The sequence below is a fragment of the Hylaeus anthracinus genome, unplaced genomic scaffold (assembly GCF_026225885.1).
Source record: "Hylaeus anthracinus isolate JK02 unplaced genomic scaffold, UHH_iyHylAnth1.0_haploid 11982, whole genome shotgun sequence".
Taxonomy (NCBI): Eukaryota; Metazoa; Arthropoda; class Insecta; order Hymenoptera; family Colletidae; genus Hylaeus; species Hylaeus anthracinus.
Genome location: NW_026534330.1, coordinates 4,782,857 through 4,808,410, shown reverse-complemented (window position 1 = coordinate 4,808,410; position 25,554 = coordinate 4,782,857). Strand labels below are relative to the sequence as shown.

Below are 25,554 nucleotides of genomic sequence, written 5' to 3'. Positions count from 1 at the left end.
GCTTGGTAGAAAAGAATAATAAATTGTAGCGATGATGGTTCAGAAAACTAAAAATAATCACCATAATGCAACCTGTTATTCATCCTCCATTCACCCACAGAACATTGTTAAATGTCACCCGTTAAAAATTCAGCTGAGACGTTACATTCTCTTTTAGGAAAAAACGACCTTTATCCAGAGAAGTGTAGTTTAAGCGTAGTTCTACATCTTATTGTTCGCTAATGAATAGCAGAAGAAAATAGCGTATGGTTGCACGCTGTTTAATGGAAGGAAATAAATTGCTAATCAAGCAGGAATCAAAGGAACATTGGAGAACAAAGAATTGTACAAAATGAATGGCTCCAGGTGGGTGGACAGATAATTGCTTCCGTGAGATTTCGACGACCGGTTCAATGCCAATAGCACTCGCCTCAAGGAATTTCGAAACCATGGAACCGGAAGATTTCGAGATCAGAAGCGGATATAACTTCCTATGAATCACACGAATGTACAGGGTGTTCAGAGAAGAATTCAACAAACATCTGTTTAGTCGCCAAACCTATTTTAAACCAAGAAATATCATATTTATTACATGCTTGTTTCGTTTCATTACTCAATCATGTTGAAGATGAGCTATCGAGCATATCATAGTCGCTATAACATAGTGCCAGAATAATCTTCGCGCACTTATGTTATTCTACGTAATCAATTTTGGAAAACATACTTTGCTCTACATAAAAATAGCAATTTGTGAAGTACTTCAGCAGAGATTGATTCACTTTCAATCGCGTAACGATTTCCAGCGAACAGTGAGCAAGCAAATCGCGTGTCTACGTAAATCGAAAATTTACCGTGACCCTCGCAGTAATATCTATGCAAATGGTGAAACAGCTTTAATGGTATTTCTATGGAACGGGTTTCACGAAATAATAGCGGATGATCGGTAGAAAAGTAAACGAACGTGGTCATGACTTCTAATGCATGCTTTCCTGGAAGCAATTAAAGGGTAGTCTTAGTGCTTGATGACCCTCGTTTGTTCTTAGAAACTATCGCATAGATCAATATTTGACGACCTTCGGATTTAGGTTTGTTAAACCTATGGAATCCCTGCTGAACCTCATAAATCCCTAAAACTCATACTCCACAAAGGAAACAGAGGGTTTCCGTTACGTTTAGGATCGTTTTCCCATTTCAAGGAACGCAATTTATTATTTTATCACATTATAGGTTTTATTGAAAAGACATGCTCGTACCAGACGCCGTTTACTTTTATTTGACTGTAATTAAAATTTATTTGACGATTTTACTGGACAGTATTCCATGATTGGCGAATTCCTCCAGTAATTATAGATTGTTACGTCGAGAATCGCGTCAAGTAAAATGAATGAAGTTTTACAAGAATTTTCCTTCCAACCTTATAATTAATCTTAAAGTCTTAAATTAATAGGTATCTTATGTCGCTCTGACTAATTGAAAATATAAATTACAGAATGGGATTGCCAATTGAAGGGAACTCGTAGATCAGCTGGGGAGATTGTCCCTGGATTCGACTAACTTATCATTATTTGAATAGACATTGAATCACCAAGAAGAACTATTCTTTCATAAATTACCTCTCAACCACCTGTCAGGTATCAATTTCAAAAAAATATTTCACTATTAACCAAAATTTTGAACGAACTGATGATTAATGACATCGCTATCGTAAAAATGCATTTAACGAACGAATTTCTCTCACTGGGTCAATCTTTACAGCTTCGTGCAGTACAAAAGGGGTGGGGAGTCACTCATTCGGGGAAGGACATTGATAGGAACGCGAAAGTTTGTTCCTCCTTCTGTTTCTTCTTGGATTCAGCATCGATGACGTGGCGTTTGTGGTGTCCTTCGATCAGTCTGCATCAGATGCCTCCTCGATTATTCCTCAGACGTTTGTGGGCGTCGTTTTTTCCTGGACAAATTCAACCAATTCAATTATAACATATTCTCTACGTCAATTAGAAAACCACCACACCTATCACCAGGTATGTATTCTCCAACCTTGATATTCCACTAGCCATAGCTTCATCTCTCTCAAAAAAAAATTGAAATATTTATTGCATCGACTGTCCAAGCAAATCAAAAAAACTCACCCATTGGGAGCTCCCCCGTAAGCGGTCGCCACAGAACTGGCAACACCTCTTTTGCTAGTGGAGTAGCTGTTGGCGATCGCAGTGACAGCACCAGGGAAAGAACCCGACGATCCAGCTCGCGTGGACACTCCAGGGAAGCTGAACACCATTGGGAAGTAGTTGTTTAAGTTAGGATACTTCTGACGGCGACGGTTTCCTTTGAAAGGCACAAAGGGAACGGTGGGCTCGTCATCGTCTTCTTCGTCCTCGTCGTCGTCGTCATCGTCGTCATCGTCGTCCTCGACCACGACTGGGGGCTTCTTGGGCTTCTTTCCACGATTCACTTTCGGACGATTCGCAGATGTCCCTGGGGTAGAGTACGCGGGCTCATCAGCTGGAGTCACGACAGTCGCTTCGGTGGTGTACACTGGGACTGGCTCTGGCTCTGGTTGACCCTGATGTGAACGATTTGATTTTCATAGAAATGTTCACAAATATTCGTATAAGGCCGATCGCACACGAGAGCAACTGATCGGTTTCAAATCACTCTGAAACTAGTTGCATGCGACCGTGGAATCTAGGTAAAAGAAAGATAGTGGAGTAGGTAAAACAAAGAGCGCAAACGGTTTGCAACACTAATTTCGAACCGGTTGCGCTCGCGTGCGTTCGGTACAACGATCAACGCGTTAACCCTGTAAAGACCGATTTTTATTTCTGCCAATCACTATCAATATTGGTATTGGTTATCGGTAGAGGTTTGATACAATTAATTTCTAAAAGAGAGTATTATGTTAAAAAGAGGTCTAAATCAGTACCTGAGGAGGCAAGCTGCCCTTGTGATGGTTTTGATCCTCTTCCCCATGTTGTGGTTCCTCTTGGGGATACTGGGCTTCCTCCTGAGGATAGTTTCCTTCCTGAGGACGAGGTTCTTCCGACTGGTAGCCGCCTTCTTCTTGCACAGGAGTCTGTTGGTTGTAGTTGTAAGACTCTTCTGAGCCTGGAGCTGCTTGAGCTTCCGCGCTGGAGACCTCCTGCTCCTCAATTGGTTCTGGACCGTTCCTCAAGTGTGGCGTCTGCATGCCACCGAAGAAGGCCGCCTCTCCGCTCACGGCGTTGCCTTGGGCGAAGACGCCCGTCGCTTGACCACCGTTCGAGCGTCGCACTGGTCTGTAGTAGCCGGTGAACATCATCGCCCTATTGGGATAGGGGTGCACGGCTGTCCTCTTTTCACGCAAGAAGACTATAGGGTTGCCGTAGGGGTCCAGCATCACTGAAACTTTGAAGAGTGCAACCGGCTTTTAACAAGTAGCTCACAGACAATTATGAAATTTATACTCCTACACTCTTTTCCTCACAACCTACACTCTTTAAAGTTGGAAACTGCTAAGTATAACGCTAACTATAATCTACGAAAAATTGTAAGATATATCAATTTGAATCCCACTGGTCCAAATAGACAAAAGTCCCATCCCTTCGTGTATAAACACATACTACAGTCCCTGGACCGTGAAAATTGTCCTCGGTGATGTTCACCTCCACAGTGATCCTGATACCACAAAATCTTCACCAGCAGTGACCAAATCCTGACCATCACCTATCCCCCCAAAAATTCTAATCGCTACATTTTGAACTCCATCCAAGAACAACCTCTTCAGGCCCTCATCGCGACCCTTCATCATCATCATCTCTAAGTATACTTACTTGGTTCTGCGGGTATAGCCCTGGACTCCGCCACGGCGATGATCGCCGCGACGACCAGGAGGACGAGGCTCATCCACTGCGTCATCCCCGAAGACCCAAGGACGTGTTCGATCAGGAAGAGGTGCAACTTGAAAAAACTGATCCTCCGGTTAGAGATTTCTGTTTCAGGACACTGTTTCCACTGGGTGTTCCCGTAAGCGGTGATCGACGAGGTATCCAAGCACTACCTAACCCAAGGTCTACCTGGCTGGCGAACTTTTTGCGCGATGCTGCTATCGTCGAAGCAGCGATTGCTTTTATACCAGAAGCTAGGGGGATGGGAACGTCGCCGACGTAGACGCAGGGCATGGGACGGGATCGGTCGGATCCACGCGCGGAACGGGGATACGGGATCCTCTGGGTCCCCCACCATGACATGTCAGGTGGTTGCCTCGTACCCAACAGGATCGTCGTAACGCAAACGTCCGTCTCGTTCAACGAGACGTGATCCTCATACGCGAGTAGACACCCGTTGAATCGAACGCATTAATTGCGATCCCCGTCGATCCTCTGAATTCGGCTGATCGAGTTACACAACGCGACTGGAGGCAAGGAGGACTCGATGCCGAGGTTACGGGCTGGAGAACACTTAGGTGAGATGAGAGGACATTGGGTGCATTCAGCAGAGACAACAGTTAGTTAAGACGGACATCCCCTCAAAACCTGACCTTTAACCTGACCAATGGAAGTCAATGAAGATCCGAGTGAGTTTAACCCTACAGTGCGCATTGATGCACACATGCATCAACCTCAAACCTGTACAAGAAGATAGCCACCGCGGATGATTGGTATCGTTCGCATGTTTTTCTCCCATACAATTCTCTTATTACTATGCAAATAATTCCGAAACGATTCGATACACGTCAATGTCTCCAGAATTTGATCGACGATACGGAGGATGTTTGTCGCTTTTCCTTGTTCAGCGATGGTGGTCGCTGATCGTGAATCACTGAGATCGATGCCTGATAAGAGGATCTCTAACGCTAGAATAACAGAGGTTCATACATTTTCAATCGTTCTATAAATAAACGCCAATCCAAGGAACGAGCCAGGACGATGGTTTCCGCTGATCCCTTCAACCGTGAGCGTACTTTCACGGGAATTCACGTTTCCAGAATTTCGATTCCTCCCTTTCACGCTCCGTGGATCTTCGCGACCCCCTTCTTCCACGAATTTCCACCCTCCTGGGAGTCGCTGACATCCAAAAATATTCTATGGAATGTCTTGGAGGCTTCGAGAGGTCATCTTCTGACAGCTTGAACTCTGGCTGGTACTTGTCTCTGTTAATACTTGTCTTCAGGGACGGAGGTCAAAGTTTAAGAATAGTCTATCCAATGTGTGTTAAATGAACCGAAGGATTGGTTTTAGGTGATTCTGTTGCTTCTCGCGGCGAGTTCGAAGCTGAAAAAGACACAACGGAGGTAGGGACAGTGACACGTCAAGGCGGATCTGTCTGTATTCGCTTGAAATTCAGAGCACGAGCACCGCGGCCACCGCCATTGGACTCTTACGGACTTTTGATCATCCCCAAGAGTTATCGTCGCCTCTGACCAGTCATACGCGCAGACGTCCGAGCGTGTATGACTGACATAATATTAATATTAAGAGGTTACGTCAAACAGACGTCGTTAACCGTATCGGGACCGATGTACGGATCGCTTTCGTACCGATCCACGCTGGGACGGATTTCCCAAAAACGTGGTCCACATTCTAATTCGCGATTTATCGATTCTCTGTACAAAATTATGCGCGATGGCTATTAAACGATAGAGACATTCGTAATTAGATTTATTTTAAGAATTTCATAATCACACATTTCAGCCACGTTTAAGGGAGAGGGACGGGTGGGGGGTTGTTCCGCTGTGCATCGCAACGAGCGAGCCTTCGACTGACAGAAATAGACAGACGGTCGTGCTATCGATTCATAAATAATCCGGCTGTACTCTGCAAGCATAGGTGGCCGTGATTCACCTGCGATTAGTCAGGATCAAACGTCAATTGTTGTCGGATACACACGTATGGACGATGTCCTCTTTAGATTAGATTCTAAGACATTGTTATCCGGAATTGGAAACATGCAGAAATAGTGATTATATTAAATTGGTATCGAATAGACAGGTCTGGATTAGATGGATTTTCTAGATGAGAATATTTCAGAAATGTCGTAATTTTGTACATATTTTAGCTCAAAGCACAGCACTGAATGAAGCTTAATTGCGATTAGTAGAGGCATCAAGCAGACCTAACTGTCCATCTTGATTTAAATTGATCCACATAATTCCTTTTCGGTGATTAATTCATCGCCATCGATCGCCTGGTCGGTATACCGCTACCAGCCGCTGAATACTTCATGAATTCGTACTATTTCATGAATCAACTTCCAAACGCACCGTTTTCCAAGTCACGCATATATCGTATTTTCGAGCGTGACCAGGCGACGCAAACCAGCCCACGTCCAAGCTCTGATAGGACGAACGGCCGTTCCACTCGGATGCAGCTGGATTCGCGATCGTTCGCAAAAACGTAAATTACATCGGTAACTCGACATTTTTTTTCACGGTGATTTCTCACGACGAATTTACATAACGATTATCCTCGCGAGAGGAAAATGGAACCTGCCATTTCTCTGCTTGGGACGAACACGAAGACTTTGATCCTGGCAGTTTCTATTCCTCGAGGCAATATGAATCGAAAAGTCCTGTTTCATGTTGCGACCTGAAGCTTCGTTATTGGGATAGAAACATTCTCATGGACAGGTTTTGAATAACGATTGAATAATCGAATTACTATATTATTATATTATAAAATTTGAAAGTTATAGCGATTATCTTTTGTTCAGTGACTGGGAATTCAAGGCTCGGTTCGACGACCGCGAAAACGATCCTATTTCGCAGATCGTCCTCTCCAAAGAGAACGCAGAAATCAGTCCATTGTTCCCCGTTAAAATTCACGACGCGCGCTCCTTCGCCAGACCTATAGTTGCCTAGATACCATCATGATCTCAGAGAATCGACACACGCTTTTATCGACACGCATCTGCATAGCAACAATGCCCCCCACATATCCCAGAAACCAATTACAACAAGCATCGATAACAACTTGCAATTCTTATTGACTCGCAGACAAGTCAGTCAATGTATTGCTAAGATACTCTCACAGAAATCTAATCTTAATTTGAATTAAAACTACTCTATCGTGTTACAAATATATTGAGAATCGACTTCATATCGAAATGAAACATTAATTCAAGGAAATTGAGAAACTGGATCGAACTTTATTCTAAAGTATTATGCACGAAGCTTGGCTTGGAGGATTTCTGCTATAATTTTGCGAGTCGCCCCGGCACGCTAATGCACGTCAAACAGTTCCACGTGGCTCGTAAATTCGGGCAACGCGGTTATGGATGGATTCAGTATCGGCGAACGCATCGACGGGAGCTCGTAAACAGTTGGCGAATCGCCATATGTCATCCGGTGGAGGATCTCCGCGGGCAGAGGGCATGCAAAACGATGATGCAAGGCCCATAACAATGGAATCCAGTGGCCGTCCGTTTCTGCGTCGGTCTTTTGAGCCATTCGTCTTCAGGAATCCCTTTGTTTCGCCGTTTTCTGTCGTTTTTCCACGGATCACTCCGATCACTCCATCCAAGGCGATCGCGACAACCTCTGGCCATCGAGTTAGGACAATGAAATTTCCCAACGTTGTTTGTAGTGATATAACAAGATCAATTAATTATTACTTTGTTCGCGCGAGGAACTCAAAGTTGTCCATGCCCGTTTTATATCGCTGGGATCAAATTTCGAACGTGCCTTATAATAATTCTAGGCATTTCCCGTTCAGTTCCAGGATATTCTCGAGCGGAACCGGACGATACCGTTTCGTGTGGCTGATTAACAACTCATCGGAGGCCTCGATTTGGGTCAGAATGGTAATGAGTGCAGCAGAAAACATCCTACGCAAGTGCTCGATATGAATATGCGGTTATTGATAGCGACGGTGACGAAGCGGAAAAGTAGCAATGGCAGGAAGCTCCAAAATATTAAAATCGATAGAAATAACGGTTACTGTCTGTGCTATTGTACCATTTTAGACCTCGATGGCATCGATTATGGTACCATTTTAGCAACGACCTTCATAGCGTCGCACAATCACACGTTACTTGTCGATGGAATATTAATTTGCACTATTTTTAATAATATCACACAATAGCGCCATTTTACCAATATTCTTCAGAATCTCCCACAACGATATCACTTTCTTCTGAAATTCATTGCGAACTTCTCCTTGTTGATTTCCTGCAATTTTATTACGAATACTCTCCAGAAACGGTACGTCCAATGGTACCGTTTTCTGGAGGAGCCTCCGTGATTTCATTTCGAGGATCCTCGAGTAATGGAAATTAGCTTAGAATGGAATCTTTTTGCTCTGGTGTGGTCTGAAAGATTCCATATGAAGTCCCGGCCCTAGTTATAGAACGGAACGAATAAACCCACCGCGAAAAACGATACGATTGTCTCACGTTTCGACAGTTCTCGCACGTGAGCAGACGGACGTGTCCGACTCGGTATGCCGCTGCACAGCACGTGTAAGCCGACATCGGTTGATTTTTGATTCAGTGCGCGCTGCTGTTCACGAAAACAGGAGCCGCGGACATCGTCTCCTGGGAACCACGGCTTTCGACGTTTTGCGACAAATATGCAAACTAACGAACGACTAACTTAAACAAGCCATTGTTCTAAATTCGTATTATTAAAAAGAAAATCCCATTTATTTATTAGAGACACAGGAAAAATAATGAATCAAAGACAGAAGGGAATAGATGTCACGTTCATTAAACTTTAACCTCTTCAGGGATGACTTTTTTTTTTATTATCAAATTTTTTGTTCTCTTTTGTCCATATACGTGGCCAAGGGCGTGAAGAAGTTAATTAGTATGCCCACATTATTTCCAACTTCTTATTCGAACATTCAGGTCAGGACTATATCATTTTGCATAATTCTGTGTTTTGTACCATTGTCTATCATTTTGGAACTCCACAAATTGTATGTTTTTAAGGTTTCTTTTCTCGCTGGACTTTTATATTCAGTTTTCATCATCTTCTTGAAAGCTTCACACTAATGCCGTTCGAGGTTCCCTTGATGAATTATTCGTTTTCGAGAATACAGCATTATATTCATGTGCAGGGGGGTATTAGGTATGTCGAATGAGTTTTGGGGTACCGATTCCTGCGATTTAGATGCGTCTCATTTAAATATTCCATTCACGATTTTTCCTTGTTTTTAACAGTCCATTAGTTTAGGCAAGATAACAAGTGCGATAAAAATTGCAAAACAAGTGTTTCCACAAGTGCGTCAGTTGACCTCTGCTTCCCTTTATCATGAAACCATGAAATATGACAATCTTTGGATGCATACATCCTTCTTATATTCCAAAATCTTCTCGGTGTGGCCTTCTTTAGACCAGACAAAGGATGAAGACGTGCTAATCCAATCACTGTTCGCAGAAGCGACACTCCCTAGCACGCGTGCAATTTCCGGGAAGAAATTAGAAGGCCGATTGCCATTCCGTCCATGTGCCGATTGAAATTTTTTCGTTTATTATTTCTCCCCCTTCTGTTTTCGATTTTCCAATTCATCCGACTGGATCCGTCGTTGGTGATCTACGATTCAATAGAAATCCCGGGGGCGCGTGGATAGCGATGTTTAATTCAGGATCGTTTCTCGGAATAATTCCGACACCGCAAATAATTTTACACCTCACGGATGCAGGTCTGCTCGTAAAAATCCGAGGGAAAGGACTTGCGGAAAAAACGGCAACGCGACGGAAATACAGCGCGTGTCATAAATATAGGGGAGAGTTAGGGGAATCGGAGATAGTTTAAAAGAAGTTATGCTCATTTCTACGCGAGTTAACGTTGGAAATCGAAGCTTGATACATTTTTGTTATAAAATTCATTATAAATTTATAAATTTTTATTAAATCATCAAAGGCTCTTCGCGACAGGAGCTGCCGCTTTCCCAGGCTGCTCGATCGTTTGTCTTCGATTCGGCTGGGCTCGTTGGCCGCGGATTTCCGGGCATGCCTCTTCCTCCTGCTCCTTTTTCGTTCGGTGAATTCATTCCCGAAAGGACGACGACACCCGATTGGGTCTTGTACACGTGTAACGCGCCCCTATTTGAACACGAATCACGGAGACGCGGCCCGCCAAGATCAGGACAACGGGGCGGGTTGAAAGTCCGCGTTACACCTCGGGGATTGCGTTCATTTTGTAAATTTCCAGGATAAATTGGCGGGGGACAGGTGTTTTGCACCGTGTACTAGTATAACACGTACTAGACGCATATCCTGTTCAGTGGCGTTGAAAACCCTGCTGAATGAACAACGAGGCCTCTTTGAGGCGACTTTGTCTGAGTAGGAAATGGGATGGGTACGAGGAAGAAATAAGGAAAAGGAATCTATCTACATGTAACGCTATTTCTCTTTTTTATTTGTGCATGTATTTTCGTTTACAAATAGGATTTGATGACAATAGAGTGCTATAGAGAATCCAAATGATAATATGATATATTTGTTTTTGGAAAATTACCAAATTTATTTGGCAGTTCCTATATTCTTTGAGTTTTGAACCTACTCTTCTATATAATAGTCCAGAAGATAACTATAATTATTAGAATTTATAGAATTTATAGAATTCATAGAAGGCACTGCTCAGAGTATTTCCACAAGAACAAGGCTATGAAACATAATTTCATCAGGAATTATGTCTTGATCAAAAGTGAAGCAACCATCTCCAACATCTCTCTCTCTCTCTCCAACTTACCACTACACTCAACAATCCCAAAGGAGAACTACCAATATCAGATATCCCTCCATCATATACAAAATCTTGATCGAAAATGAAATAACCTTCTTCAACAACTCTAATCGCTCAATCTGAATTCCAGCCGCAGTCTCCCAGCTCGACAACACCAGAGGAAGCTCCCATAAGGAAAGTTTCCCTAAACGATCGTCTTCCATCCCATTTCGCTTAGAGACGATGAACCATCATCCTCCCCCTGCTCCTCCCACGTCTGTTCTATACCACTGATCTCACTGATCAGCAGTCAGAGGATCGACGCCGGCTAGCCGACTGGAATTTACCGTCCAGTCTTTCCAGGGAAGACATAAAATAGTCGCAGGTGTACTGTCGGCCGACATAAACGGCCGCGAGTATTCGCAACGTTGGCTACGGATTCTGCATCCCGATGTGAAACGAGATCTGTTCGATGCACCTGCCTGTTCCGTCAACCATCGACGGGCCTCACTAAAAATCGCTCGTGAATCGGTTATCTGCATTCATGGGACGCGATGCCGCTTCCGGACTCTGACGGCGGTCACAAACGCAGAGACAGTTTATCACCCTGTCCACTGGGGTTGGGTTCGCTTTGAGGGATCCTTGGGGATTCCTTAGGGGAGTTCCAGGGGTTAGATACAGTTAACCCTTGCTTGTAAGAAGAAAATCATCCTCAGCTTCGGATATACGAATTTATAACTGAACCCAGTACCCTCTGGCCTCCCGTAGTTTCTATTACCTAAACCGAAACCATGGTCGAATGAGGTTCTACTGCACCCTGGTGTTGCTGTTTATGGCGTTCATAGTAATAAAACTCCAAGAGGAAACGGACTTTACTCACGACCACTGTTGAACGAGGTAAATTCTTTAAACAAGAATAATTTCCTAATGTCGTCTTTAGAAAGTAGAATGAAAGTGTGATAGGGACCGAAGGTTTGATCGCTGATTATTGATGCTATGTACTGCTCCAAGAGTTGTAGTCGTCGATCACCGAGTCAATGCATGGGGTACATTATCAAACTGGTCAGTGATGCTATCTACTACCTCGATTGATTGCAGTCACTGCTTGTCAATCAAACGTGTGGGCTAAATTGTTGAAGCAATCTAGTCTCTGATGTTGACTACTCCAAGCCTGTATAAATAATTAAAAAACTTTCTTTTCCCGTAGGATAGAATGAGAAAGGATTAACGACAGAGGTAAACTAAACTTGTAGATCGAACGAGTTGTTTACGAGCTTCCTAGAGGCGCCAGTCGCCCGAGGGCTGCCTGGTCCTTTGAACTTGCCAGCATTAAATCAACGTCCGCTCGGACATTGATAAGAGCAACGACGTCAAATACAGGAGTATGACGAACACTTAGTTACGTCAGCGTGGCTGCGAGTCCAGCCACGGATTCACCATAAAATATATAGTGCTAGCCGCGGATGACGCGCGGAATACATGATACATTCCCCTCGTATGAATAAAATCTCTTATTCGACGACGGCGGTCCCAGTCGTTTCACGAATTAACAAGTCAGGGATCTGCTCGATTTAGACGATAAATCAAAACGGGAGAAGCTTTTTTCAAGACAGGAACCATCCAATAGTCGAACATGTTTTCTGCGATGATTCGAAGTATGGTAGACGAAAGTTAAGAGGACAGTTAGTTTTGTTTCGGCTGCTAGGTATATCATCATTTTATTTCCTTACTTGGTAATTCCTACTATTCTTATCAATAAGTATTACTGTACCACTAAGTTATTAAATTCTTATAAAGGATATATTTTATGAAACCTAACCCTCGTTCAACAGTGGCTTTCTAGATTAAGGGTGAATACAAAGCACCGCGTAAGTGTTTGAGATAGTCGATAATTTCGCTCGTGAAAAAAAGGAGAAACAAAGTGAACGAATAAAGACGAAGGTAGGAGGAAAGGTCCGTAAAGGTTTTGGACGTGCGTGTCACGTGCCACGGGATAGCGCGTCACGTGAGTCGCGGCGCGGTGGATCTGCGCGGGGCGTCATCGCATGAAGATCGCGATGGCGGCTGCCTTTTGACGCTTGGTCTGCCATATTTCAGGCGCAACCGATTTTTTCAGCTCGCAGACGGACACGGAATGCCTGACAATTCGCCAGCCTCGCGGCAAACTTATTGTGGTGCCGTGACGCGCTGTCCACGAGGGTGCATTCGAAACGAGCACTCGAAACGATTTTATTTTATCCTTCGCAAAAGAATCTATTTCTTCCTGATTTGCATATTCGCGAATTGATTAACGATTGAGCTGAAATTGGTCAATTAAATTCACCAGAATTACTTTAGAAATAACTTTTGTGCTATGTTGGAACGAAATTCGTAGTTTTTAAGCTAAAAACCGAAACCTGTATTTGATAAATATCTTTAGATAAGAGTGGATTTTCAAAAAGATCTTTCTGTTCTCATTTTGCTTTTGGTACTTTAAGGTGGATGTTCTAATTTTCTTAAAATTATTCTTCTAACCTGGATATTATGCAAATTAAATTATACATTCACTTCTTCGCTAAAGATTTCCGAAATTCAAATCTAGATACAAATCTCAAAGAACGAATAAAAAATGAATAAACTATATTTGACTTTTACGGAATTTATCTTATTTCTGTAAAAGAGGCAGATTTTAATAAGGTTTTAATAAGGTTTCGTAGTCAGAACTGCTGTGATACAGAGAATTTTTATTATCCTTTTTGTTACATGGTCATGGTCCGAAAGAGGGCCGAAAGGTATGGTCGGAATTGGGTGTGTGAGGATCGTGCGGTTGTCCTCAGAGTGGAATTTTCATCGTTTCCTAGATTTCAGTAGATACCCCGCGACGCCCATGTCCAGATACCTAAAATGAACATTGATTCAATTAGAGAGTAATTCATGTGAGATGACCATACTCCAAAGGCAAAACAGAAAAAGTAATATCGATGTAAGAATAGCAATATTCAATGCGAGCAAACCTTAAATCTATTTTTTAATTTGTTACTAGTGCTTTGAAGAAACATCGTAATGGAGTGGATAGAATAATCATGGCGCCATGCTCCAAATTATTCTAGTCGAACTTTGCTAATCACGTGGATATTTTTAACCGAGATAGGAACAACACAATTACTAAACTGTATATTTGAATTAAGCTTGTATTTGACTCGAGCAATCTAAGCAATCTTAGAAATTTAAATTAGAATATTCTTAGTGGTGATCTAGCATCTATTTACTACCAATTGTCCATCCACTTTCTTCTCGCGTTTCCTTTATTTTTCATTTGCGCTTGAATTATTTTATATTGCCTTATTCCTTTTTAAAAATAGTGTTCTTGCGGGCTCACCTGTTTTGCAGAGTTGTAATTTCGCGTTTCTTTTGTCTTTTTTCAGAAGTAATCCGACTGCCATCGCTTGAAACGAATCGGGACGCGACTGCTGTTGATTTCTCTGGTGGACCGGTGGTGCCTGAAGGTATGTTAGTCAATCTTTTGCCCTGGCGGTTTTCCTTGGACTTTCTTCTGACGTTTAGATCTGATGAGACCACGATCTCGTCAAACGTTTGTCCAAAGACGGCTGAAACGTAAAAAGAAAAAGTTAAAATTAATCTTAGAAAGGAAAAATCTATGAAAATCTATATTTATGATTTAGACAAGACAATGGATATATTTTTTGGCGAAAAGAATGATAAGCCAAAAATTTTTCGTTAAGATCGAGCAGACAAATCACACATAAACTCCAATATTTATTATTTTCATTTCAAAAGTCATCTATCACTTCCAACAAAAAATAATAACTTGTTAAATGTATCTCGTGGACCAAAGTATTTTTATTTAAATTCAATACTATTCGAAAGAAACATTGTATAGAGCACGAAATGACGTAAAGAGATGGAATATCTATTGTTTCAATTGCGTGTTACATTCAGCGCAAAAGCGAATGAAACAGAGTAAACTGAATCAAGGTTGCGGTTGCATGGTAAAACTACACCGCTGTGAAGACTTTTGTGCAATGAAAATAAGAAAACGCAATTGCTTTTCGTGGCGCAATATTCTTGCAGAAATACACGTCGATCGACGATCGCTTAACTATTCATTCGTCGCGAACAATTTCGTTGGCACAGTATGTATTTACTTACGTTTCTGATTGGATGGTGGTTGCTGGGCGTGGACGATCACGCAGGCCAATGTGATCACCAAAAGGGCCAAAAGGTTCGCCATTTTGCGAAGTTTAGAGTTTTATGTTTAATTTTTGATAAGGTCCGAAATGTTACTTAATTCTGCCAAGAAAAAAATAAATATACAAACAAATGAATTAAAAAACTTGCAAATGGATGATTTCAGAATGATACGTTAAATTAGAAGGTATTAGAATGCGAATGACTCCTATATAGGCAGTCCTCTAATTCTAATCAAGAGCAAATCACTGCGTAAACAGACAATGTAAAGCCAAACAAGTGTATTTAAGAAAAGGTACTAGCACCGTATTTCGCTCAGCTTGTCAACAAGCTCAAGAGAGGAGAAATCAGAGACCATCACCTGATACTGCTAAACGAAAGACTAGTCAACTGGAAACACAGTGCTGGGGGGTAAGAATTTATTTTGTGTAACAATTAACAGGTGAAACGCAATATTCTTCACACACGAACGACAGGAACTTTTCCGTTCCATAGGTACCCAATTTTCAACTTCGTCACTTAAACATCCCCAAGTAAAAGTCAGTCGGAATGCAGTCTAAAAACTTTCGAGGAATTTTAAAAGAAATAGTCTCTGAGACTATCCGGTAACTTCAGAATCTACAAGATCAAGTGCAAAATGTGACATCTGCACAGCCTCCAGCTCGAGGAGAAAAGGATTCCCTTGAAATTCTAAACAAAATAGTTTCTGGGACCACTGAAAGGATTGTCTGAATCCAACAGAGAAGCTGACCTTCAAAAAATGGACAATCACCCAATAACTTCACTAGATATCATTCAGAGATCCAGCCGCAAGACATAACATCCACGCAGCCTCCAGCTTGAGAAGAAGACTATTCCCTTAGAATTTTCAACAGAATAGTCTCTGAGACCACTGAGACAGTCTTCTGCCCGACCCACCACCCGATCTCCAACAGAGAAAAAATAAGACAACCACCCAATAACGAACTTCACCATCTAAAGGAGCAATCACGAAATTGTGACATCTGCACAGCGTCCAGCTCGAGAAGAAGAAGATTCCAAGGAACTCGAGAGGAAAGTGCCTCGAGGATCACCAGGGGTACCGTTCCAAAGGGATCAAGGGATCCACACTCGAATCTCTCCGACTTACCGACGACTTGACCAGAAGATACTTTCCGAGTCGACAACCGCACGAGAAATGCGAGCACAATGCCGCGGAAGGCTTGAAGAGAGCATCGCGGATTCGCTATAGTGCGTGGCGAACAGGAACACGACGGGGGTAAGGCCCTGATCGAGGCGCCGCGAACCGTTCAGCAAACTGTAGATCGTTGCACCGGACAGACCGCTTTCTATTTCACTTTTTTTCCCCCCGTTTCGCGAGCGCGAGTCTCGCTCCACGTCGGAGCCGATCCGACTGGTTTGCCCGGCTCCGCAGGACTCTACGTGTCCAGGAGCGGCTAAACAATGCTTAACGATCAGGACGACGGACCTTTAACGAGCCCCTTTAATGCATCTCCGGTGTCACGAACGTCACTTCTTTCGGCTACCGTGCACCCCTCGTCGCACGATTATGATTGAGTGCTCTGGACACCGAGACGCGACCAATTTAGGGGACTCTCGGCCTTAGGTTGGATCATGCCTCGAGATTTTTCGAGAATCAGGAGTTTTGGGGGTGGGTTGCGTGCAACAGGAGACGAGGAGCTTGCGGGTGGTTTTGGGAATTCTTGAGGAAAGTGGAGGTTTGGGAAGCTTGATCACGTTGGACACTAAGATTTGACCAATTTAGGGGACTTTCAGGCTTACTTTAGGTCAGAGGTGGGCAAAAACCTGGGCTTTGAATAAATCTGAAGTTAACCGATATGTTTGTCTCGTTTCCTCTGTTGAACATTTTATAAAGAAGGAAACGAGACAAACACATCGGCAAACTTCAAATTTATTCGTAGCCTAGAGTTTTGCCCATCTCTGCTTTAGGTGATACTGTAAGATTTTTTTGGGAGAAGGCTTGACTTTTGCACCGAAGGATAGCATTTTAGGAGTTCCTGTGGGATTTAGGGATTCTGCGATGGAGAATGGATAACGGATGCCAGTCAAAATCTATTTCAAGCTTGTCGATGTTATTTTACAATATTCTTTTGGTATATGTAGGTTGACGAAGTTGTAGGACTCCTGAGAGAAAGTTTGTGTTTCGAACTAAACGAGTAAATTCTACAATGTACAGATCGTATTTCAGTCAAGGAGTCGAGTCTGCGATGGAAAGTAGAAAATCGGTGGTCAAGAAAGTCTTTTAGTGCTTTCAGTTTTATTCTGCATATTTTTCCTGGAGATATGGGTTAGGGAAGCTGTGGAACTACTTCGGAGGAGATTAAGTCTCCTACTAAAACACCAGACGAGTATATTAAGAATATATATTGATCTCTACATTATTCTGATTCCTTATGGTAACAATACTATGAATAATATTGAATAGTCAATAACTAAATTTATTTTTTACTCTAAAGCCTTCGCTTAATTATCTTCTCTTAATTTATGAAGTGACCCTTTATGGCCCTAATTTGTTTTTTCTGCAAACAACTTGCAAGGCATTTATTTTAATATTTCAGGTTGATGGCGTTGCCAACCTTCATCGATATCGTTACTGATTATCAAAGACATCACATAACGAAGATGTATTAGGCTGTCCCAAAAGTTTCTTTCGCTTTATTAATAAGAAATACATGCACAATAGTTTGTTTTATGTTACATTACTCAATTGTGCACGATTCATTTTGCTCCGTTACTATTACAACATGAATATCTATGAAATTAGATTCATTCACATCAAATAATTGAGTGCAACTCGCGAAAGAAACTTTCGGGTCAACCTAATATCTATTACTTTGATTTATACTTTTATACAAGAAGCATTTACCCCGTCTATTCCTCCCTTAATTTTCCGAACTCGTACTCATTTATCCTAATTTCATCTAACCGAGAACTCTCCTCGTCGCTGGCCGAAGCACCCAGGTAGAATCGAAACGATAACACTTTTGTTCGTTGGGAACGGTTTATTTGCAACAGGAGTAACAGGCTTTCCTCTCTGGGAGAAAGTTTCGATACGAAGACTCGAGGATGATGCAGCCCCAGCGTCGAAGATCGCGTGTGCAGATCGGCCCGGTCATTGCACGCCACTCTTCGGATCCCAATTTTAGGTGTTCGCTTTTTGCGAGCCCTCGGAGAGCTCTCTTTGGCCTCCCTTTGTGCTGTTAATCCTCGGGCCCTTCGGGTCCTGCGTCCGTCTTCCTCCTTTCTTCGCACGCCGTCCTCCTTCGTCCCCGTATCTCGGGATGCACCGTCGCCATATTTTGTCGGTTTTATTTGCGAGAACATCTGGTGGTTTGCCGTACGGACAAAGGGAACTCGCTCCCAGGAAATCTCGGTTGGAACGGAGGGTGGCGGTGGGCTCGCCTACCTCTGTACCCCGTCTGCTTTATTTACTTATACCTAGTGACGTAGAATGTTTGTAAACAATGGCCGCGGACTGCTCGGCGGATCGGCGATCGGGCCAGCGACAGAATAAATTAGGGTCAAAGTCGATCACTCGACGCCTCGTACCTGCGGAAAATAAAGAATCATTTTAACAGGAACCCAGGTAACAGCCAGGTTTATCCCTAATTTTGGGGCCTTTTACAGCTCTTAGGAGGCAAATTCGTAAATTTGGGATCGAATGGTGATAGAGTTATGGCAGGGATCGAGGTAAACCTAGGTCTTTGGTGGGTATGTTTTATTCCGTTGAGGTTAACGATTAGGTAGTTTCGGGCAGTACAGTTATGGAAGGCGTTTCTTCTTCTCCCAACAACTCTTATTTGGCCATCGAGAGCCAGAGCAGTCAGTGTCGTACTCGTCATATAGTATTCGTCACAATTCTAAGTCAGGATAGGTAATAAAGTGGCTTACTCCTTTAAAAGGAAGCTTGCCTTCTAATTATCTTAATTAAGAAATTCCAATTCGAATGATCTTTGATTTCCAAGCTTCCTGGAACACTCTTATTCATCCTGGCTTGCATCATGCTTCGTCATTCTGCATAAAAGTAGCGCTTTGTCTTAGTTTCTCAAAGGACTCTTATACTTTGAAAAATCTCAAATATCGGCCTAAACATTTTCACATACATTTGTTTGCCCTGCGGTAACCTATAAGAATTTAGTTGAAGTATAAATTAGACAGAACCCCCCAAGCTAGACAGACCCCTTCAGAGATGGTTTTCTATCAAATCCTGTCCCGACATCCTACCAGTTGAAGACAAACGTTTATATACGGAGCCTTTAGATCAAGCTCAGAAGAGAGACGAGACGTTATAAATGACCATTTAATGGTACTAGGTTGGTTAGTTTAATAGAGCCAAAAGCAAAGCTTCTCTAATGTTAAACTTCCAATAGCCTTTGGAGTTCTCAACCTCGAGGATTATTAAACATTCGTGTCTAACCGTGTAGGTTCTCCTGCAATTAACCTGTTAGACTCCAGTATCGACACCTACCGACTCAAAAGTCCCAAACACCTCTATTTAGTAAGTTATCAAATTCAGGATTCACCTTGAGCTACCAATTCAACTCACTACTTCCCAATTCGTTAATTACCAAAAATTCTCACGGCAGAATCGATTGCAAATCTCTAAGTGGATCGATCAAAATAATACTTGACTCCCTTCTCCTATTACGTAGCTTCGCGTCCGCTGGCTTTAAACGCAGTCAGGGTTTGTTTGTAACACGCAATAACAGGACCTGGTGCTTTCGCGAATCGTAATCTGAAATCTGCATTCTCCCGGCCGTAGGTTCTGTGCATAAATAAGCTCACGGTGTGGAACCACTTGTGACCTTTAACCCCTCCTGGATGACCCTTGAAAAGGGAGACCCGACGCGATTTGCATACCGGGATTCACTCCCGACCCGGCGCGTTTAATGATTGCAATTCATGCGTCCCCCATGAGTGATGTTATTTGAACGATTCGCGTGTAGTCGTTCGTGTAATGTCTTCGACTGTGGTAAATTAGCCGGTTGTCGAGTGAGATTCGCTGGATTATCCGTCGTCGCTATATCTCGCTCCTTCGGGACTGTGGTTTTAAATGGCAGCTACCCGCGACTCTAAACAACCTTACCAATCTTTGGGAATTTTCAGTATGAAAGGAAAAATTGTGTCACTAATAAGTGCATTAAGATATCGAGCATTTTATGTGACATGTTGAAGAATATTCTATGCCAGTTTGAAATCAGAACGAACCCTTGAATAATACAGAAACGATTCAGACGTACCGATTGTGAACTCTTCCGTTGCGTTTCTTTACGACTCCAAGAAAGAAATAATAACAATAATCTTCGCCAGGCTACTGTCGTACCATTGCAAAGGAAAGAGGAGCAAAATTGGTGCTTTCGAGGCGAAAACCAGACGAGGGGAAAGGATAATTGACTTAATACAGGCTATTCTACCTGAAACGCGAAAGTATTCTCTATTGTGTTAATAAAACCACCCTACAGCCTGTACATTGGAAATCTTTGGGAGCCTCTACAGGTCCCTTGTAGAATAACTGGGACTGATTTGTAATACCTCTGGCCCGTGCAATTATTATCATAAAGTAATTTATGAATGACTTCGTTAACTACGAACACAATTATTAGGCTGTCCGAAAAGTTTCTTTCGTTTTATTAATAATTAATTCGTACACAATATTTTATGTTTTATGTTACATTACAAAATTGTGTACAATTCATTTCGCTCCATTACTGTTACTATATCAATGCCTAAGAAATTCGATTGTCTATTTATATAAACACTGGCACAGAAAATAATTGAATGCAACTCACGAAAGAAACTTTTGAGACAACCTAATACAACAGAAAATTGTATTACGGTCAAATATTCCTTTGAGGAAGGTGTCACTACAACGAATATATAAATACCTCTAACCCCTAAGAACCCAACGCAATTTATAGAAAGGCCCCCGGAATCTATTATCAGTAAATAATTATCATATACCCCAATAGTTCCCCTGGATAGACCCAACCGCAAGAGCGAAAGCAAACAAGATAACGCTACGACTACGGCATGAAATATCGGCATCGCAAACATCCACCTGGGTTGGGCAAACAGATTTAAAGCGGAGGCTCGCGGGGTCCGCGTGTAGGCGCATTTCGGGATCAAAACAGACCGGTTCGCTGGCCACGTTAGGGACCCGCGCTCGTTGGCCCCGAGATCCTGTATGCGCGAGGTACCCCGAGGGCCACCGACAATATGGCGTCTCCAGGATCCCTTTAAAACGAGTTAATCCGTCTGTCTGGCCGTCTGCCGATCGCCTGAGAACCAAGAAGATTCATTTTCCCTTTGTCCATTCTTTTTCACACCGTACCAAAAGGAGCGCTGCTCAATAGGACAATGCGACTCGGGGCGAACGCGCGCGTACACGAGCGTTCCTTTCGCGCAGGTACCACACACACGCACGCAGGCGCACACCTACCGCCGAGTTTTGAATAATCAACGCGTCGCGGCACCGCCGTGGCCTGTCTTTGTGAGCACCGGTGACCATCGAAGAGACCATTGCCGCCACGAAACGAGACGCCAACGAGAAAAAGGGGTGGAAGAGGGAAAGAGACGTCAAAGACACTCGATGGAACTGACATACACGCGAGGATTGTTGCATCTTCTACCTAGGACTCGCTGGACAGATGTTCCCCCGTTCGTCGCCGATCGTTCGCTCCGGCGCGGCGACACCGGACCCACCGGAGGTGAAAAGACCTCCTTTAATTCGATGGGTTCGTTAACCTTCCATTCGCGAACCCTCAGGGCACCGGAGGAGGCGAGCTCCTCCGTCTGTGCGATTGTTCCTCGCGGGTTCCTTTGGAGTATCGCCAGATGGGAGTTTTCGGGCTTTCAGCGGTGGAACATTGGCTGATAAACAATTGGGACGTTGTCGAATCGACAATCTTTGATGTTGGCGAAATCTGATGCGCGGATGAGGAATTGGAATTTATTGTTCGATTACTGTTCGTTGGGAACGTGTACGAGGTTCATTGGCATAGTTCCGCTGCGTACAAAGAGATGATGCATGATGCATGATCTGGAGATATGGTCCTTTTCGTGAGGGCGGACCCAAGAAATGAAGATAGAAGAGGTTCTGAATAAATGTGGTTTCCAATGGGCAAGGTTCGTGAATATTGGAGATTTTTTAAACTACTAGTTGCTTACTATATATATATAACAGTATTTAGGATATTTTCGAGCTTTACTTCTTGAGTTATCATCAGTGATAGAAATAGAACATCTGTATTTTGATCTATAATACTGAAGATGACTAAAGAAATATGACTTCCAATGCCTCGTTCACGTGCCAAGTATCAGGAAACTCGAAGATTGCCAATTGACCCATGATTGAAGACCAAAGAGAATTACTCAGATATATTAAACAACAGAAGACTACATTTATGAAGAATCCCTCCTCAGTCGATACAATTAACGAATACAATCAATTTAATCAATAACTTAATCAATGATGCTCTCGAAGCCAGCTTTCGAAGCCTGCTAATATATGAAATTATTAATTAAAGGATTGGCTGTTTTCGGAGAATATAAACAGCGCGACTCCCTCGATTTCCAGGCCAAAATACCTGACCGTCCGCCTCCAAGGGCCCGGATGGACAGATGTTCGCTTTATCGTTCCAGTTGGAGGAGGCCGAAAGGAAAACATCTCGTGTAATAATGTAAATCCGTAATGGGCAGAGTTCGTTAACCCGACACGCGTGGATTTACGGCCCGTCCTCGAGATCGAGGGAGGGAAACACGAGAATCCTCGAGATCCACGCGCGTGCGCCTTTCGATGATTCCTCGAGTCTCTGTTATTTCATCCAAATTTCATCCAAAAAAAAAAATCTAGCCACAAGATTTTCATAGTCGATAGCTCTAGGGTCTCAATGTTCCTCTAGTACCCGCCATTGCTCGGGAGCGTTGTTTAGTAGCTGGGAATACGAGGAAGAGGTCCGTGCCTCGAGCGATTAATCGTCCAGCAAGCATTCTCGCCTCGTAAACAGAAACGAGGCGTACGCCCAGGCATTTTACGCCCGAGGGAATTGCAGGAAGAACTGATTCACGTCGAGCCGATTCGTCGCGGTTGTGCACGGCGCTCGTTAAGCTGCGAGGCGCGTGCGGCGACTACACGCGCGTGCAAAGTCAATTAATAGTCTCGGTTATGGGGCACGACGCGGAGCGTGACAGAGAAATTTGTTGCGCCTCGTGTTCTTTGCCATCTCGTGGCGACGCGTGAACGACGTGATTCCTCGCGATAACGTCACCATCTTAGCGTGAAAGGTTTCAGCCTCTTTCGGAAAGCAAAATCATTTCAGAAAGTGTAGACTGTTTAGATTAGCCGCGCAATGTACGAATGCGAAGTTGAGCGAATGAGACGAGTGCGAATGAGACGAGTGCGAATGAGAGAGAGGGACAGACTGTTTATAAACAGGCGAAATGCCGAGCAACGGCAGAAGAATTCGGAAGATTGTAGAAGATTGCGGAAGAATACAGAACGAGAGAGAAATAAAGTCAGTTGTAAAAGTACGTAGTTCGAAAGGTGTTTTCCTATACGCCGTCCCGATTAATCCATATTTACAACAAAAGTATCGAATTAAATATTACATGAAAGGAATATTGAAATTGATGTTCCGCCAGTTACCGAACACCCTGTATATTTCTATTTCCATGTTTCTTCTTTATTTTATCCAACAATGGAATCTAAATTCGGTATAATATTGTCAGAAATGTCCAAATTGTCCCCAGTAATATGCCTGCCACTAAATGGGCACCCGTTATAAAGTGAAGCTACCTGAGGAGGCAGCTTTTTCCATAAAGTCAAAAGGTATCCGACGGGTCCCAAGTAGCCATTGTCTCGCCCGAATATTCCGTTATTAAATTGACTATGCACACAATCCCTCACCTATAGAATCTCAATACCGTTGATTATTGGACGAGGAGTCGGCAGTGCTGAACGACGCGGAGAAGGGCCCAAAGTTGAAGTTAGCGCTCTGCGCGTTCGCCTGGCTTTCCCCCCCTCCGAGTGGCCGAATGTTGGGCCCCCCTGCCCCTGCGGAAGCAGCGGCACCGGATCCACCCAAGAGTCCACCGTTGAATCCACCCGCCTGCGCGCTAGCTCCTCCGCCGGATCCTCCGAAGGGACTTCCTATCAATCCACCTGATTCCGCGTTAGCCAACGCACCAGATCCTCCAAAAGGTCCTGCGTTGAATCCACCAGACTCTGCGTTAGCTAGGGAATCAGATCCTCCGAATGGTCCTGCGTTGAATCCGCTAGATTCTGCATTAGCCGAGGCTCCACCTATGCCAACTCCTCCCAATCCACCCCCGGGATAGAATCCTGGCTCTGGTACGTATCTACAGACATAGTAGGAGTGATTTAGGGATTGCAGGATCTTTGATATGTTAGATAATCGTGTTTAGGAAACAATTACTGGAGAACTGTAGGTTTGAATAATTTCAGCTGTGGGATATGAATTTGAATTGATTCGGGAGTATAAAAATATATTATCTTTTTACGAATGTCGCGTTTAGCCAAAATTGGGTCCTTGTTTTATAAAGGTGTGTTTCCTTGCCCATGATATTCTGTTTCAGTTCTTGATTTGGTCAGAAATGCAGTCAGAAGTGGATGTGATTGAATAAATAATTGGTAAAAGTAATACGTACCCTCCTTCGCAGCCAAATTCGCACTGTTTCCGGCGCCTGCGACGCTCACGTTCTGACACGAGTCCATAACCCTCATTAGGAAATCCAAGTTGTGGCGATCGTTGCGCTCTCTTGGCGTTTTGTAAGTTATCTAATCAATGGTCAAGTAAATAGCCAGGTCAATGTCCTGTCTTATATTGGATGCGTTCGTATTTCATTTAGAAGGAAAAATCTTTAACTTGTGATTGGAATAGGAAATTTGAAGTAAAATCACATTTCGAACATAAAGTACACAAATCAAAACTACCAGTAATAAAAATAAATTTCTAAGGATAGTCACGAAATTATTGAACCATTCGTAATTTTTGTCTACGCCAAACGATGGTTAAATTTTTATTTTATTTACTATATTAAAGTCGAAGCACCAGAAGGTTAATTTTCCAGAAAAAGTACAATAAAGACTGACCAGTTTCCGCGGATAAGATCCACAGCTCACGAAGGGGGTCGGTGTCCTTCGATGGGTCTTCTCTTAATTGCGTTGGTTTCGCGGGACACGACTCGAACAGAACCGCGCACACGACGAAAACGGCCAGAAATCGCGACGCCATTTCGGCTAGGCTCTTTTAGAAACGCTCGTGTCAGGAAGCAAAAGCACAAATCGTGGAATATTCACGTCTCGAGGTGCTTTTATACGAGGATCCCTTCACTGCCGAAATCGAAGACATCCCCGCGCGTGTCGCTGGCTTCGGAAACGATGACACGAGTTTTGTTATTGGCTCGTAACGAGTGGACGACCTTACAGTCCAAGGACATACGAAAGTGGACCGTAGAAAAGTGTACAACCGTCGGGACGTTAATCATAATGTGAATTTCGATGATTAGCTTCAGGGGAATCACGCGGCCCGAGGCAGGGAACAGAGAATGAGGAAATAAAAAGATGAGTTTTATTTATCCAGTGAAATATTTCACAATGAGCGAGTACACGTTTGGCTAAACTATTACATAAAACGATTATTTTTTATTCGTTATGAATCGGTGGCTGTATTTTGTTTTTTATAACCAAGATGTTTCAATCGATA

At 43.2% G+C, this 25,554-nt stretch overlaps 3 protein-coding genes and 1 long non-coding RNA gene across 4 annotated transcripts in view; 1 reads left to right on the top strand and 3 right to left on the bottom strand.

Moving 5' to 3' along the window:
- LOC128886076 (keratin, type I cytoskeletal 9-like) overlaps nucleotides 1-25,266 on the bottom strand; it is a 60,793-nt gene extending 35,527 nt beyond the window's left edge. Inside the window, exons 1-4 of the mRNA XM_054140632.1 lie at nucleotides 24,942-25,266; nucleotides 24,497-24,626; nucleotides 23,736-24,187; nucleotides 17,650-18,379 (exon numbers count right to left, since the gene is read on the bottom strand). Of these exons, the coding sequence (XP_053996607.1) occupies nucleotides 23,746-24,187; nucleotides 24,497-24,626; nucleotides 24,942-25,083 (714 nt within the window). The 5' untranslated portion in view covers nucleotides 25,084-25,266 and the 3' untranslated portion in view covers nucleotides 17,650-18,379; nucleotides 23,736-23,745. The remainder of the gene's footprint in view (nucleotides 1-17,649; nucleotides 18,380-23,735; nucleotides 24,188-24,496; nucleotides 24,627-24,941) is intronic.
- Nucleotides 733-2,000, top strand: LOC128886087 (uncharacterized). The gene is made up of 2 exons (XR_008459734.1): nucleotides 733-1,610; nucleotides 1,735-2,000. It is a non-coding gene; the product is annotated as an uncharacterized LOC128886087 (long non-coding RNA).
- LOC128886070 (uncharacterized) lies at nucleotides 1,788-5,586 on the bottom strand. Its single transcript, XM_054140625.1, has 4 exons — nucleotides 3,789-5,586; nucleotides 2,903-3,363; nucleotides 2,109-2,542; nucleotides 1,788-1,927 (listed from the first exon to the last, which is right to left on the bottom strand). The coding sequence occupies exons 1-4, from the start codon at nucleotides 3,871-3,873 to the stop codon at nucleotides 1,894-1,896; spliced, it is 1,014 nt and encodes a 337-aa protein (XP_053996600.1). The 5' UTR covers nucleotides 3,874-5,586; the 3' UTR covers nucleotides 1,788-1,893.
- Nucleotides 13,325-16,016, bottom strand: LOC128886084 (uncharacterized). The gene is made up of 4 exons (XM_054140643.1): nucleotides 15,939-16,016; nucleotides 14,771-14,911; nucleotides 13,980-14,208; nucleotides 13,325-13,499 (listed from the first exon to the last, which is right to left on the bottom strand). Exons 2-4 carry the CDS (start codon nucleotides 14,850-14,852, stop codon nucleotides 13,448-13,450), a joined length of 363 nt encoding a protein of 120 aa, XP_053996618.1. The 5' UTR covers nucleotides 14,853-14,911; nucleotides 15,939-16,016; the 3' UTR covers nucleotides 13,325-13,447.
- Nucleotides 25,267-25,554: the final 288 nt, after the last annotated feature.